The 15,383-nt window shown below is 44.4% G+C and overlaps 1 protein-coding gene across 4 annotated transcripts in view; it reads left to right on the forward strand.

The window, feature by feature from the left end:
- The window catches only part of NCAM1 (neural cell adhesion molecule 1), a 197,351-nt gene that overhangs the window by 131,176 nt on the left and 50,792 nt on the right, over positions 1-15,383 (forward strand). For all 4 annotated transcript variants that reach the window (XM_032229550.1, XM_032229548.1, XM_032229549.1 and 1 more), the window contains exons 2-8: positions 1,629-1,703; positions 2,629-2,841; positions 4,466-4,609; positions 5,001-5,138; positions 7,095-7,212; positions 8,151-8,320; positions 9,742-9,884. In XM_032229550.1, the coding sequence (XP_032085441.1) occupies positions 1,629-1,703; positions 2,629-2,841; positions 4,466-4,609; positions 5,001-5,138; positions 7,095-7,212; positions 8,151-8,320; positions 9,742-9,884 (1,001 nt within the window). The remainder of the gene's footprint in view (positions 1-1,628; positions 1,704-2,628; positions 2,842-4,465; positions 4,610-5,000; positions 5,139-7,094; positions 7,213-8,150; positions 8,321-9,741; positions 9,885-15,383) is intronic.

The raw sequence follows: 15,383 nt of genomic DNA on the forward strand, positions 1-15,383 counted from the left end.
TAATGAAAATTTTGAGGAGAAGAAAACTTTTACAAATATTTACTTCCCTCTCCCCTCCCCCCAGCCCCTCCCTCCCTCCCCCCCCAGCCCCTCCCAAACCTTCCTCCCCCTGACTTCCCAGAACCAATACAGGGTATAGATCTTTAACAAAAACATTCTAAGATAAACTTTAAAAAAAGTTAATATAATCTTTCATTTGAGCTTTAACTCCTCCTTGTTGGGCTAGCTCTAAACAAATTATATCTTTCCTTGTTTCTTTAGTCATAAGCTATCTGAAATTTCTTAGTCCCATATTTATTTTGAGTATAGTCAATCCATCTTCTCCACTCCAGTTTATATCTCTCATTGGAATGGTCCTTGAGATATGCAGATATTTTGGCCATCTCTGCTACGTTTGTTACTTTCAATGTCCATTCTTGAACAGTAGGCAAGCCTTCCTTCTTCCAGTATTGCGCCACCAACAATCTAGCTGCGGTTATTAAAAGCGAAATCAGGTTAATCTCGACAACTGTACAATCAGTAATTATACTTAACAAAAATAACTGAGGGGTAAACTTTATCCTTTTTTTAAGAACATTTTCTTTTCTTAATTTTTGCAGCAAGATGTATTCCAATTTTAAGTTGCAAGGGTGGTCAGATTTAGGCCAATAATCTTGTTAGAAACCCATACAGCAGAGGTGTCCAAACTTGGGAACTTTTAAGACTTAAGGCTGGCTGGGGAATTCTGGGAGTTGAAGTCCACAAGTCTTAAAGCTCTCAAGTTTGAACACTCCTGCCCTACAGCGTCTTCACTACACTAACAGTCTTTTTTTTTACAGTATTATGAAGGTTTTATTTTATTGTATAAAACACAAAGAAGAGAAGAAGAAGAAAAAGGAAAATGAAAGGAAGGAAAGGGAGCGGGGAAAAGGGGGTGTGAGATACAAGGGGGAGAAAAGAAAGGGAAAATAAAGTGGTGTTAAAACAGGCAGAAGGGATGGTAAATAAAGCATCCCAAACTGTATATTATAACCTTTTAAATGCAATGACAAATGTATAGGAATGACAAATGTAAAGAAGAAGAATAACAATGTGAATGTATTACCTATAATTGTATGTAAGAGAATTAAAAAACAAAAAACTTTTCAATTAAAAAAAAAAGAAATATTATGATTTAAATCTTGAGTTAAGTCTTGGGGTCTGTGGCCCCCAAAGGTATCTAAAGGGGTTCTCAAACATTGAGAAGAAGTGCTTTAGGCCAGTGGTCTCCAACCTTGGCAACTTTAAGACCTGTGGACTTCAACTCCCAGATAGGTCTTAAAGTTGCCAAGGTTGGAGACCACTGCTTTAGGCTATTCTGTGCATAGTATTGATCTGGTGCCTGGTTAGGTGTGGCTTATTGATTGATCGGCGTGTTGATGGCCCCAGTTGTTGTTAAATCGTTGGTTGTTGTTTCCTTCTGCTGCCAAGAACTCACCTTCTAAGTACCGCATAAGCTGGTGGTAAACCTGCTGACCGCAGCCTTAACCCAGGCCAGAGTCATAGACCTAACAGTATTCTGCGGACATTCAGTCCTGCAATTTATATTATATTCTTTCTTTGGTGAGCAAGAACATCATAACCTCATGTTGCTTCTTTCTATCTTCCAGTCTCTCTTCAGGTGAACATCGTCCCAAATAAGGTGGAGGTGCCCGTTGGAGAATCCAAATTTTTCTTATGTCAAGGTGAGTAGCTGCGTAATCAACCAGTCTTTACTTGGGAGCAAACCCACTGAATGGAGCTATCTCTTCTCCTCCTGCAGTAGCTGAGTTAACTGACAGATAAAAGGGGGTTGAGTCCCGGGCAGAAATAATAGCAGAGTAACAGAGATGGGAGGGACCTTGGAGGTCTTCTACTCCAATCCCCTGCTCCGGCGGGAAATCCTACACCATGTAACCTGTAGCTGATGAGAGTCATGCACTAGGGCAGGGATGGCAAACCTTTTCGGCACCGAGTGCATGAGTGTGCCTACACTGGAGTGTTAAAAACCTGAACACCAGCTAGCTGGCACACATCTGTCTGTTTTTTGAGCTTTTGGGGGGCGTCTTTTTGGCATTTTCAGGCCGTTTGGGGAGCATTTTCAGGCCAAAAACTCCCTGCAAAAGGCCCAAAAATGGCCTTTTTAAAAACTTTTCTGGGGCTGTTTTCTGGTTCTCCGGAACCCATGAAGACCAGCTAGCTGGCACACACCATAAACCAGAAGATCAGTTGGTGATGGCATGCATGCCAACAGAGAGGGCTCTACGTGCCACCTCTGGCACGCATGCCATAGATTCGTCATCATGGCACTATGAGATGGGCGGCCAATAAATTCACTGGATTAAATTAACGAAACCTGAGAAAACATCTCAGGGAAGATCCTTCCTGGCTCTCATGAAGATAAAGAGAAGTGGAAGGAAGACCAAAGTCTACTGGAGTTGGGTTGGCCAATACATTTGAATACCGAATAAATAATTGTGCCCGCAGACTTGCAAGAATCCCTTTCTAGATCTTTGCAACAAAATTAGTATTGGCCTATGTGACTTTGGTTCGGTCTCGCTGTGTTGAAAATATGCCAGTGCCACGTATACCCTAACCCAGCTCCTCCTCGGATTCCTTCCTTCGTTTCAGTCACTGGTGATGCCAAATCCAAAGAAATCTTCTGGTTTGCCCCCAATGGCGATAAGCTGACGACAAACCAGCAGCACATTTCCGTGGTCCGGTCAGATGATTCTTCCACTCTCACCATCTACAACGCTAACATCGATGACGCCGGCATCTATAAATGTGTGGTCTCCAGTGAGGAAGGGGAGGAAGAGGCCACACTCAACGTGAAGATCTTTCGTAAGTGGTTGGGCTGGAGAAGGAAGGGTTGGGTGGGGGATGAGACTAACCCTAACCCTAAATCCTACTTTCCCCTCAGTAAGGAATCCTGCTGCCCCATAGAACAGAGGTCTTCAACCTTGGTCACTTTAAGACTTGTGGACCTCAATTCCCAGAATCCCCAGCCAGCCGTGCATTCCATAGAATGACTTAAGCAGATTCTGGGAGTTGAACTCCACAAGTCTTAAAGTGACCAAGGTGGAGGTGTCTCCCGTAGAATGACCTAAGAAGAGATGCAACTTTCATGATGGGCCTGTCAGTTCTGCTCCCTTCCAGTGAAGCCCCTTCCGAATAGGTACCTGGTTGAGATAAGAAAGCCCAACTTTCACTCCTGGAGATGTGCATTTTCAATTGACCATGCTTTTGTTAAGGTGAATGTGTTTTGTGTACTTCTTGTAGCTTCATGTCAGTGTTTGACAGGGCAGAACTTCCAGGATAGGGTGATGTGAAAAGCTCTCAGGCATCCATTAGCAGTCTAGTGGTTAGCTACTTGCTCCAGGAGCTGATTTGCAAGGCTCCTGACCTCTGCTTTAGCTAAAAAAAAGAAGAGAACAGAACAGAATAAAAAAATAAAGTGTAGAGTAGAATAGAATAGAAAATGGAATGGAGTTGAGTGTAGAGTAGAGTAGAGTGTACAGCAGAGTGTAGAGTAGAGTAGAATAGAAAATGGAATAGAGTACAGTTTCAGAGTAGGGTAGAGTAGAGTAGAATAGAATAGAATAGAGTGTAGAGTGTAGAGTGTAGAGTGTAGAGTAGAGTAGAATAGAAAATGGAATAAGTACAGTTTCAGAGTAGGGTAGAGTAGGGTAGAGTAGAGTAGAATAGAATAGAATAGAATAGAGTGTAGAGAGTAGAGTGTAGAGTGTAGAGTAGAATAGAAAATGGAATAGAGTACAGTTTGAGAGTAGGGTAGAGTAGAGTAGAATAGAATAGAATAGAGTGTAGAGTGTAGAGTGTAGGTGTAGAGTAGAGTAGAATAGAAAATGGAATAAGTACAGTTTCAGAGTAGGGTAGAGTAGGGTAGAGTAGAGTAGAATAGAATAGAATAGAATAGAGTGTAGAGAGTAGAGTGTAGAGTGTAGAGTAGAATAGAAATGGAATAGAGTACAGTTTGAGAGTAGGGTAGAGTAGAGTAGAATAGAATAGAATAGAGTGTAGAGTGTAGAGTGTAGAGTGTAGAGTAGAGTAGAATAGAAAATGGAATAAGTACAGTTTCAGAGTAGGGTAGAGTAGGGTAGAGTAGAATAGAATAGAATAGAATAGATTAGAGTGTAGAGAGTAGAGTGTAGAGTGTAGAGTAGAATAGAAAATGGAATAGAGTAGAATATAGAGTAGAATAGAGTAGAGTGTAGATCAGAGTGTTCAGTGTAGAATAGAAAGTGGAATAGCGTAGAATAGGGTGTAGAGTAGAGTGTAGAGAGGAGTGGAGTGGAATGGAATAGAATAGAATTCTTTATTGGCCAAGTGTGATGGGACATACAAGAAAAGAGGAGACCTCCTCCTCATCCACTTAGCATGTCTGCTGCATGAACTCTGACTGACTCGGGATTTAATCTTCTTCCCTTTCCTTACATCTACTTTCCAGAGAAGATGACCTTCCAACATGCCCCCAGCCCACAGGAGTTCAAAGAAGGAGAAGATGCAGTTATTACCTGTGATATTGTCTCCTCGCTGCCTCCCACAATTATGTGGAAGCACATGGGCAGAGATGTGGTCCTGAAGAAAGATGGTAAGTGTGTGTGCATCTTTATGTGTGTGTTTGTGTGTGTGTGTGTGTGGTGTTTGTGTGCATGTGCTTGTTTTGAGGTGTGCAGGAAGCCCTCCACATGACTTTAATGTTCCAACTTACTTCTGGAGAGCAAACTATCAGAATGAGTAAATCCTGAAGCACCAGATGTAGCTACTGATAAGTCCATCTTAAACATCTGGGATGCAGAGTGTACGCTGAGTCCAGTAACTGTGGTGGGGTTTGATCGGACTTGGCTCTTTCCGAGAAGCTCCTTCCATGTGTAATGAAAGGAGGACGCATGACACATCATGAAGCTCACCCAGGATGGAGAGCTAGGAGCTCCTGAGGGCCAAACTTAGATCTACCAACTTCTCTCTTCCATTCTTTCCAGTGAGGTTTGTGGTGTTGAGCAACAACTACCTCCAGATCAGAGGGATAAAGAAAAGTGACGAGGGCATGTATCGCTGTGAGGGAAGGATCTTGGCCCGGGGAGAAGTGGACTTCAGGGATATCCGGATCATCGTGAATGGTGAGCATCTTGTGTTTAGAAGGCACGTGAGCTTTGGCCGCTGCGCCTGGTATTGTCCATCCCTTTCAGGTCTCCAGAGGTGTCTAGTGTCCTCCAGAAGGACAAGGCCACCACTTCCACAGTTCCTGCCCAGTCTATCTCTGGTCACCTGTGATGAAACATCTGGAGAACATCCATTTGGGAAGGAAGGAGGATTCCTAGCTGACAAGTGGTTTCTTTCTGTTCTCTGATTAGAATTTGGATGCAGAGTTTATTTGGAGGCCTTAAAATGAAAGGGTAGACAGAGAGGCCATTTATATTTATTTTAACCCTTCTGAATTATGGGCCAGCTAGAAGATAACGCGGCAGCTGTCATCCCACGATAATGATTTCCAGGGCAGCTAGAAGAGATCATCCTCCTTGGCACTGCTTGGATCTCCAACAGGTCATGTTCCCTGGGCACCCCGACAGAAAAGCACAAATGTTGTGTTGGTACCTTCTGCTTCTCTTGAGTTGATAAATACCATCCTGAACGTTTAGACATCTCGGTTACTCAACCTCTTCGCTGCTACCTCCGCCAAACGCACGCATGGATTGATGCTCTCCAGTCACCAGTGAAGTCATAAACGTGTGAATGGGTCGTTTCAGGACTTCCGACAGCCCGTCACATAAACCCGAGCATTAAAGTGGGCGTCCTTTTCAGGGAAAGCTGAACTCTAAACCTTCATTTCCTCCTGTCGGCAATGCATCAATTATGTCTTTAAGCAGTCAAATACAGCAGTGTAACCAGTAGGACGCTAGCAAACCTTCAAGGAACAGATGGCTCTTTGGATATGTTTTCGGATTCGCGCACGTGGTGTTTTTTTCCTGACAAGCGCTGGTGAAAGGCGGCCTATCCAGAAGATAGAGCTCACTTTTAGCTTTCATCAAAGACAAGAATGCAACTAGCTTCGTTTCCATCTGGAAACCACTTCTGGACTTTGTGCTTGAGGTGGGGTGGGGGTGGGGGTGAATAAAATGTTGGGTTTTGCTGGTTAGGTAGGTTTTTTTTGTTTTAGAACGAGCTAGTTACTCTTTAAAAGTTGAGGCTGTATGTTATTCTCTTGTTCTAGACCAGTGGTTCCCAAACTTGGCAACTTTAAGACTTGTGGACTTCAACTCCCAGAATTCTCCAGCCAGCTCTGCAGAGCTGGCTGGAGAATTCTGGGAGTTGAAGTCCACAAGTCTTAAAGTTGCCAAGTTTGGGAACCACTGCTGGCTGGAGAATTCTGGGTGTTGAAGTCCACAAGTCTTAAAGTTGCCAAGTTTGGGAACCACTGCTGGCTGGAGAATTCTGGGAGTTGAAGTCCACAAGTCTTAAAGTGTCCAACTTTGGGAACCACTGGTCTAGACTACTGTGCTAAAACAAGTCAGACATCAATGCTTTTTTAAAAAAAAAAACTATACCTTTTCCTCTTCCCTTTTTCCCTATCTTATTTTCCCATTATTTCTATTTTTCCTTGTGTTTTATATTTTGGCAAATGAATAAAAATTCGACATTTTAAAAAAAAGAAGGAGCTTAGAGGAACGAGAACCAATTGCCCCCAAAGTCTAATCCACCTGTTGGAATCGGGTTTCCGTCTAGTGATTGTGCGTAGAAGCGTAGGAGGGAGGGCCACTTCACAGGGGTGTCACTTGTTCCTCTTTTAGCAATAGCAATAGCAGTTAGACTTATATACCGCTTCATAGGGCTTTCAGCCCTCTCTAAGCGGTTTACAGAGTCAGCATATCGCCCCCACAGTCTGGGTCCTCATTTCACCCACCTCGGAAGGATGGAAGGCTGAGTCAACCTTGAGCCGGTGAGATTTGAACAGCCGAACTGCAGATAGCAGTCAGCTGAAGTGGCCTGCAGTGCTGCACCCTACCCACTGCGCCACCTCGGCTCTTTGCCACTGAAGGGGCCTGCAGGCCTGACTCCCCTTCCCGCTTTCCTTCCAGTGCCTCCCACCGTTCGCTCTCGGCAGGGGACGGTCAACGCCACTGCCAATCTGAGCCAGTCGGTCAAGCTGGTGTGCGACGCTGACGGCTTCCCAGAGCCCATCATCAGCTGGACCAAGTAAGAGGGGGGTCTGGGAGGTGGGAGGAAGGGAGGGGCTGCTCATGTATTTATTGGTATCCCATCATTATTATTTTTACAAATAACTCAAGAAGGCAAACACATCTGAGATATCTTCTTCCTCCTCCAATTTTCCCCACCATAATAACCCTGTGAGGTGAGTTGGGCTAAGAGAGAGAGAGGGATTGGCCCAAAGTCATCCAGTTGGCTTTCATGCCTAAGGTAGGACTATAACTCACCGTCTCCTGGTGATTGGCCCAAAGTCATCCAGTTGGCTTTCATGCCTAAGGTAGGACTAGAACTCACCGTCTCCTGGTGATTGGCCCAAAGTCATCCAGTTGGCTTTCATGCCTAAGGTAGGACTAGAATTCACCGTCTCCTGGTGATTGGGCCAAAGTCACCCAGCAAAGCTTTTGTGGATAAGGCAGGACTAGAACTCACTGTCTCCAAGTGATTGGCCCAAAGTCATCCAGCTGGCTTTCATGCCTAAGGCAGGACTAGAACTCACTTGTCTCCTGGCGATTGGCCCAAACCCAGCAGTAGTCATGCCTAGAACTTACTGTCTCCTGTTGCCTTTACCGCTGGACCAAACTGGCTCCCTCTTTCCATAGCCCTAGTGGGTCTTAGCACTACAGAGGACCAGTCATCTCAGAGCATATCAATTAATTAAATTTATACGACACCCATCTCACTATGGAGTGACTGCCGTCAGTTTACAACAGGAGAGCAAAGCCGCCCAGCTAATTAACGCCTTGGCCATAATCAATTTGCATGAAAAAAAAACCATGAGGGACATGACTGTTTTGCTTACAGAAGTTTCGTCATAACCGTAAGCCTTCCAGAGTCACCATGAGTTGGGCGGGCTCCAAATCACATACCGCAACCAATCGGTGTCTCCGGTAACGTCCATTCCTGCCGGTGGGCTTTCTCTCCCGCAGGGACGGAGAACCGATAGAACGAGGGGAGGATGAGGAAAAATACGGCTTCAGTTACGATGGCTCCGAGCTGACCATCCACAGGGTGGAGAAGAACGACGAGGCCGAGTACATCTGCATCGCCGAGAACAAAGCGGGAGAGCACGATGCCACCGTCCACCTCAAAGTCTTCGGTAAGCTTCCCTCTTCGGTCTCTCTTTTCGTTTCCTTCAAAATCATAGGAACTGGACTTGGATTATCTACTAGCAAGTCAAGGATAGGATCAATATCTGAATACCCTGTTTCCCTGAAAATAAGACAGGGTCTTATTTTCTTTTTTATTATTTTATTTTATTTTATACACATAAGCACATCAACAGAACGCATAAACACATTAACAAAAATAACCACATAACTTAAAAACAACATAAGTTCCATCGTATATCATACCGCAGTTCTGAATCGGTTTCTTTGCAGTTAGTGTTTTCCCTTCTATACATTTCTATCTTTCATTCATAATCTCCTTATTCGTTATCCATTTTTATGTACATTTCTTTAATTATTTATACTTAGCTACTTATGACCAAGTATTATTTACCTGCATTGTGCTTTATATTTTTACTGTCATTTATTCTCTTACATACAGTTATAGGTATACATTCACATAGTTATTCTTTTTCTTTGCCATTCTTATATTATTATTATTCCATTTAAAAGGATATAAGGTATAATTTGGAATGCTTTGTTTACCATCCTTCGCACCTGCTATGACACCACCTTATTTTCTCTTTCTTTTCTTTTCTCCCTCCCTTCCTTCTCTACTTCCTTCCTTCCTCCTCTCCTTCCCCTTCTTCCTTCCCTTCCTTCTCCCCTACTCCTATCCTCTGTCTTCTCTCTTCCTCCCTCCTCTCCTTCTCTTTCTCTCCCTCCCTCCCTCCCACCTCTCCTTACCTCTTTCTTCTTCCCCTACCTTTTCTTTTGACCCCCCAAAATAAGCACATGTGCTCGAAAGCCCGATTGGGCTTATTATCCAGGGAGGTCTTATTTTCAGGGAAACGGGGTATTTCAAGTAGGTTCCATTACGCATGTCCACTTTGGTTTTTCTTTTTAAAGTTTCTAGTCCTTAGTATTATAAGGCAAGTCCTGAAAGGCTAAGGAGTATGCCTAGTGGATTTCCCCAGGCTGCATAGCTTTTATTGCCGTTTTCTGGGGGGGTGGAGGTGGGGGGGAGATGACAAAAACTTTGGTTGGTTGGTTTTTATCCCACAATTAATTTAGACCCATTCGAATATTCAGAATGTGTCCACATACGCAAATTGCCTCGTGTATTTTTAGATCACGTGGCAATTCTTATAGTAGCAAGTTCCTTAGCACAGTGTTTCTCAACCTTGGCAACTTGAAGATGTCTGGACTTCAACTCCCAGAATTCCCCAGCCAGCGAATGCTGGCTGGGGAATTCTGGGAGTTGAAGTCCAGACATCTTCAAGTAGCCAAGGTTGAGAAACACTGCCTTAGCAAACCAGTGACCTCCTTCTTCACAATGAGCTACCAGGAGAAAAGGGTCTGTGATCTCCAATTGGGGTCTTGTTCCTTCTCTGTTTAACCCTTCCTTTAGCAAAACCCCAGATCACCTTTGTGGAGAACAAAACTGCCATGGAGCTGGAAGACCAGATCATTCTGACCTGTGAGGCCTCTGGCGATCCCATCCCCTCCATCACTTGGAGGACCTCTTCCCGGAACATCAGCAGTGAAGAGAAGGTATGGCTTCCTCCTGGAGACCCACCTGTTTACAGCCCCCCCCCCCAGGTAATAGAAACCAAAGACGGAGGGGGAGATAATCCAGGCCTTTGGATTCTCCCATCTCTGCAGCTGTGCACGCTGAAACCAAAGTTTTGTAGGTCAGGTGTAGATAATTGTGATTTGCATTCAGGCAATATTAAAAATAGCCCCCGAACATCTGGAAAGTTCTCCACTGCTGAAGGAAGCTTGCCGTTGCAGTGGAATTGGACCAGCAGAGAAAGCCCACTCCTCAGTGTGGAAATCTGGCCAGACGTCCTGGCCAAATCAAATCACTCAGAGCCATGAAACCTTCATCAGCTTGGAGGAGGCGTTAGTTTCGGGAAGGCCAACATTTGTTAAAGAGGAGCTTTATGCAGGAAATCAGGAAAGTCACAGGAAAAGTGAAGATCATCTCTCTCCTGTCTGTGAAGTCCAAGCACAGAGAGGACTTCTTCTGGGAGACTGTCTGGAGTAGTAGTGTAATAGCAATAGCAATAGCAATAGCAATAGCAGTTAGACTTATATACCGCTTCATAGGGCTTTCAGCCCTCTCTAAGCGGTTTACAGAGTCAGCATATCGCCCCCAACAACAATCCGGGTTCTCATTTTACCCACCTCGGAAGGATGGAAGGCTGAGTCAACCTTGAGCCGGTGGGATTAGAACCGCTGAACTGCAGATAACAGTCAGCTGAAGTGGCCTGCAGTACTGCACCCCTGCCACCTTGGCTCTAGCATAATGTAGAGCAGGGGTCTCCAACCTTGGCAACTTTAAGACCCGTGAAGTCCCAGAATTCCACAGCCATTCTGGGAGTTGAAGTCCATAGGTGTTAAAAGTTGCTAACATTGGACACCTGCTGTAGAGAGTCTTTGGGCTCAGAGAGACTTAGAAGGCTGAGAAAGGCCCTGTAAGCATCACGATGACAGGGTGCAAATCTATTCTCAAGAAACCAGCCAGTTGATGCCACATGGTGTCATCATGGAAAGAAGACCTCTGAGGTCCTGATGGTTTTTCATCCCAGAAGATGAAGTTGACCAACTCGTTATGCAACCTACTTATTTTTCTGTAGTCCTCCTGATCTCGAAACTATTCCAAAAGGGACTAACGTCGGTCTCCTAACCCAATGAATCTACCCTCAATGTCTTTGAAGAGGTGTTTGAAGTTGAGCCATCCAGCCACGAGCAAAGAAGAGCCTTTGCGACAGGCAAAGGGATGACTGGAATCAACTTGATTCCTGTTTTGGATGCTTTGGTTTCAGCCTGCACTGCTGCTCCAAATTGATAAGTTGCCTTGAGGAGGAGAGCGGGTGAGGAGGGCAAAGGAGAACCAGAAAAAGCCCTTCTGGAACACCATTAGCTCGTGGATGGTTCTTTTCTCTTGATCGCCTGCATTTGTATTCGCGCTGCACATAATTTCAGGCGCAAAGCCATGGCTGCCTCTGTGTTTGCTTGTGACCTGTCATCGCTCACTTCTGGAAGTTGTTTCTGTCCTTGCTGGCAAAAATAATTAGCAGTTTGGAAAGAAGAAAAATAAGGCCACGAAATGGGGTTTGGACTTGGTCTCCTGCTTTTGGGATCCGGTTGGAAAGGCTGGTGTTTGCAGAACCTGAGAGCGGATGTCCCGTGGCTACCAGATCAAACAGTGCTGTACTGATGCTCCTACCAAAAAGGGGAAGGGATTGAGATCTGAACTCAAAGGCTAATAGCGTCGCAGCATCATAGTAAGAAAGGACTCCCTCTTCTTGAGGGCTTCCTACAGGTCAGGATATTGCCTTCATAGAGCACATAGGTGCGCTTTTGGTACATCAAAGGCATCTTACCCTTTTGTAGCGTACACCAAGGGTCTCCAACCCCCAACCCGACCACTGGGCTGGGGTCTGTTAGGAACTGGGCCCCTATTGTGAGCTGTGCCTGCGAGGAATCTAGATTGTGCGCAAAACCATCTCTTGCCATCCCACTTCCCGGTCCTTGGGAAAATTGTCTTCCAGGAAACAGGTCTCTGGTTGCCAAAACGTTTGGGGACCACTGCCGTGCAGGGTTAATCATGGCACACGAGATGAAAGATTTCCGAGGACAGTATAACTTGGTAATGGAAGAGTCGTACAAATGTTAATGGACGAGTCGTACAAAATGGAGATCATTTTTGGCAAGGCTAATTCTGGGTGTCTAGTCTTTAGACTAGGAGGAGTAGCAGCAATAGCAGTTAGACTTATATACCGCTTCATAGGGCTTTCAGCCCTCTCTAAGCGGTTTACAGAGTCAGCATATCGCCCCCCACAATCTGGGTCCTCATTTCACCCACCTCGGAAGGATGGAAGGCTGAGTCAACCTTGAGCCGGTGAGATTTGAACCGCCGAACTGCAGCTAACAGTCAGCTGAAGTGGCTGCAGTACAGCACTCTAACCACTGCGCCACCCCGCCTCTTCTACATGGGACTCAGTTGCAGAAATCCTTTTGACTCCAGCTAGGATAGGAAAGGATGATCAGATTTGATCATCCGGGCAATCCCATTGCCAGAGTGCAGAGTTTCGGCCTTACCTGGCCATCTTGCCGGACAGGTGTTCAGATAAAATAATCCAACCTCAGTTCAAGGAAGGCTAGCTAGGCCTGGCTTAAGGGGAGGCAGTACCCTAGTCTTTCAGCACTAACGACATTGGGAAAGGATGATGTGTTTCACACGCAGAATAGGAGCAAGTCAGTTCACTGTGACATTTGTTCCCTTGAAAACGCCACCTTTTTGTAGAGGACTCTTGAAGGAATGGCTGTCAAACTGCTAACTATTTTTGAAACATTCACTTCTATGGTTGGACAATGGATACTAAAGAACTGTGAAAGTTCTTTTTTCTTTAAGGATTAATTTCTTACGTGGAGCCCATGGGCTGGAAGTCTTGTTTGATGCATGCTGCTCAGAGCTGCAGCTGTTATTTCATTTTCAGCGGTGTGGCCTCTGCATTTTATCCTGGTTTGTGCATTTCTTCAGTTGCCTGCGCTGTGGCATTCTTGTTAATGCGACCCTGCAGTTAATGCAGCGGAGTGATAGTGAAGGATCCTTTGGGGGTCACCAATGCTTAAAACAGTGTTTCTCAACCTTGGCAACTTGAAGATGTCCGGACTTCAACTCCCAGAATTCCCCAGCCAGCGAATGCTGGCTGGGGAATTCTGGGAGTTGAAGTCCGGACATCTTCAAGTTGCCAAGGTTGAGAAACACTGGCTTAAAACAAACAACAGCCATTGTTGTCAATGGCTGTTCAGAAAGAAAGGAAGGAAGAAGGGATCCGTTTATTACAGCCTTTCTCAATTTAGCATCTTCCAGATGTTTTGGGCCAATCTGGGTGACAGAAGAGGCGGAAGTTAGGTTTATCACACTACGCAAAATAATTGCCTTTGTTTTCCAATGGTTTTGTGTTGTTTTATTGTTAACGTTGCCATCTTTTCTCTTGAGACACATTCATGGGAAGGGAGGGAATCTCCCTTAATTTATCCTTACAGTGGTAATCCCGTAAAATAGGCAGGGTAGAAAAAAATACATGCCTGGCCCAGAGTCACCCAGTGAATTTAGTGCTTAAACAGGGACTTGAACCCGCGTCTTTCTTAGCCAACTACAGTGCCCTGCAGATGGAATCCCCAGTTGATGATGTTTAATGCCAGCAACAGGTTTTTCCCATCTTTGCTTGAGGTTAACTTTCTTCTGTGAACTCTCTGGGCTTAGCACAAGACTTGGGTTTAGAACAGTGTTTCTCAACCTTGGCAACTTGAAGATGTCCGGACTTCAACTCCCAGAATTCCCCAGCCAGCATTCGCTGGCTGGGGAATTCTGAGAGTTGAACTCCGGACATCTTCAAGTTGCCAAGGTTGAGAAACACTGGTTTAGAAGAATTCTTCATCTGATAGCAGCTCGTAGATTGTTTTCATGAAACCTTCAGCCATAATTCTTTCATTCCTTCTAACCATCAGACCAGGGGTGAAATACTACCGGTTCACATCGGTTCATGCAAGCCGGTAGCGATGATTGTCGTTGGTTCCATGAACCAGTAGTAAAAAAAAAAAAAAGCTTCCAAGGATTGTGTGGCTCACAGCTGATCTGTGTGATTGGCGGAAGCTTCTCCCCCCCACTTTTAAAAGCATTTTTTCCCCCTGCTGGTTTAGGCGAATAGGCAGGAGAAAAAATGCTTTAAAAAGTGGGGAAAAAAGCTTCCAACGATTGCGTGGATCAGCTGTGAGCCACATGATTGTCAGAAGCTTTTTATTATTATTTTTTAAAGCATTTTTTTTACTACCTACTCACCCAAACTGGCAGGAAAAAATGCTTTAAAAGATGAAAAAAAAGGATCCCGCGATCGCACAGCTAAACTTGTTTTTTTCATGTCAAAGCATTTTTTGCTACCGGTTCGGGCGAATAGGTAGTAAAAATGCTTTAAACATTTTAAAAAGTTGGCCACGCCCATCCAGTCACATGACACCCCACCACCACCAAGCTATACCCAAGCCACGCCCAGAGAACTGGTGGCAATTTTTTTAAAATTTCACCACTGCATCAGACCGCTGCATCAGTTGAAGGTAAATATCACATTTCAGCAGAAAATCAAGTCAAACCATCCTTCTAGCAATTCTGTCCAGATGGAATTGAAAATGTTAGGCTCCTGGAATGGCCGTTTCCAATTTTGAGAATCTAAAAATTAACGGTTGAGGAATTGAGCAGTGGTGGGCGATCACAACTTCCAGATCAAGGATATCCAACCTTGGCAACTCGAAGGCCTGTGGACTTCAACTCCCAGAATTCCCCAGGCAGCATACAATAGCATAGTTGGCTGGCTAGGGAATTATGGGAGTTGAAGTTCACAAGTCTTCAAGTCCCTGATCTAGATTGTAACTGCTTGGGGTAGCAAGTCTTTGCTGAATTTTGTGCCCGCCAATGTAGGTAAAAATTGGTAGAAGTTGTATGATTCTTCATTTTTAAATAAAACTAGCAAAAATGTTATCACTGTCAGTCAGGTGTCATGTTATAAAAAAGGCCTATAAATCTGGGGAAAATATCATATTACTGATATTTAAGCATGATTCTCCTTCCCAGAAAACCTTTGGGGAAGATTCTGCTACCTCACTGCATCATTTACTTGCATTTTAACACTCAAATTTGCCATGGTTGTTTGTAAAGTGGTACATAAATTTACGGCAGTTTTTATTTTGAACTTTCATCTGATTGGCGGTTGCCTCCATTTGAAAAAATAATAATAATTACATATCTTTTCAAACACGATCTTCAAACATCCAGCTCACTTCTTCTCCCTTAGAAGTGCCCGGATTCTTCTGTGAGAGTTATCCACATAAATATAATTTAAAAATAAATAGAGGGCTTGTAAACTATGTTTTTCTATGTTGGAAAGTGCTTCCTATTCCTGTTTCTTATGAAAATTAGGCTCGATATTACGAAAGTAGAGAAATGGTTCTTCTAAAGCTGTATAAGGCAGTGTTTCTCAACCT

Source organism: Thamnophis elegans, chromosome 13 (assembly GCF_009769535.1).
Source record: "Thamnophis elegans isolate rThaEle1 chromosome 13, rThaEle1.pri, whole genome shotgun sequence".
Taxonomy (NCBI): Eukaryota; Metazoa; Chordata; class Lepidosauria; order Squamata; family Colubridae; genus Thamnophis; species Thamnophis elegans.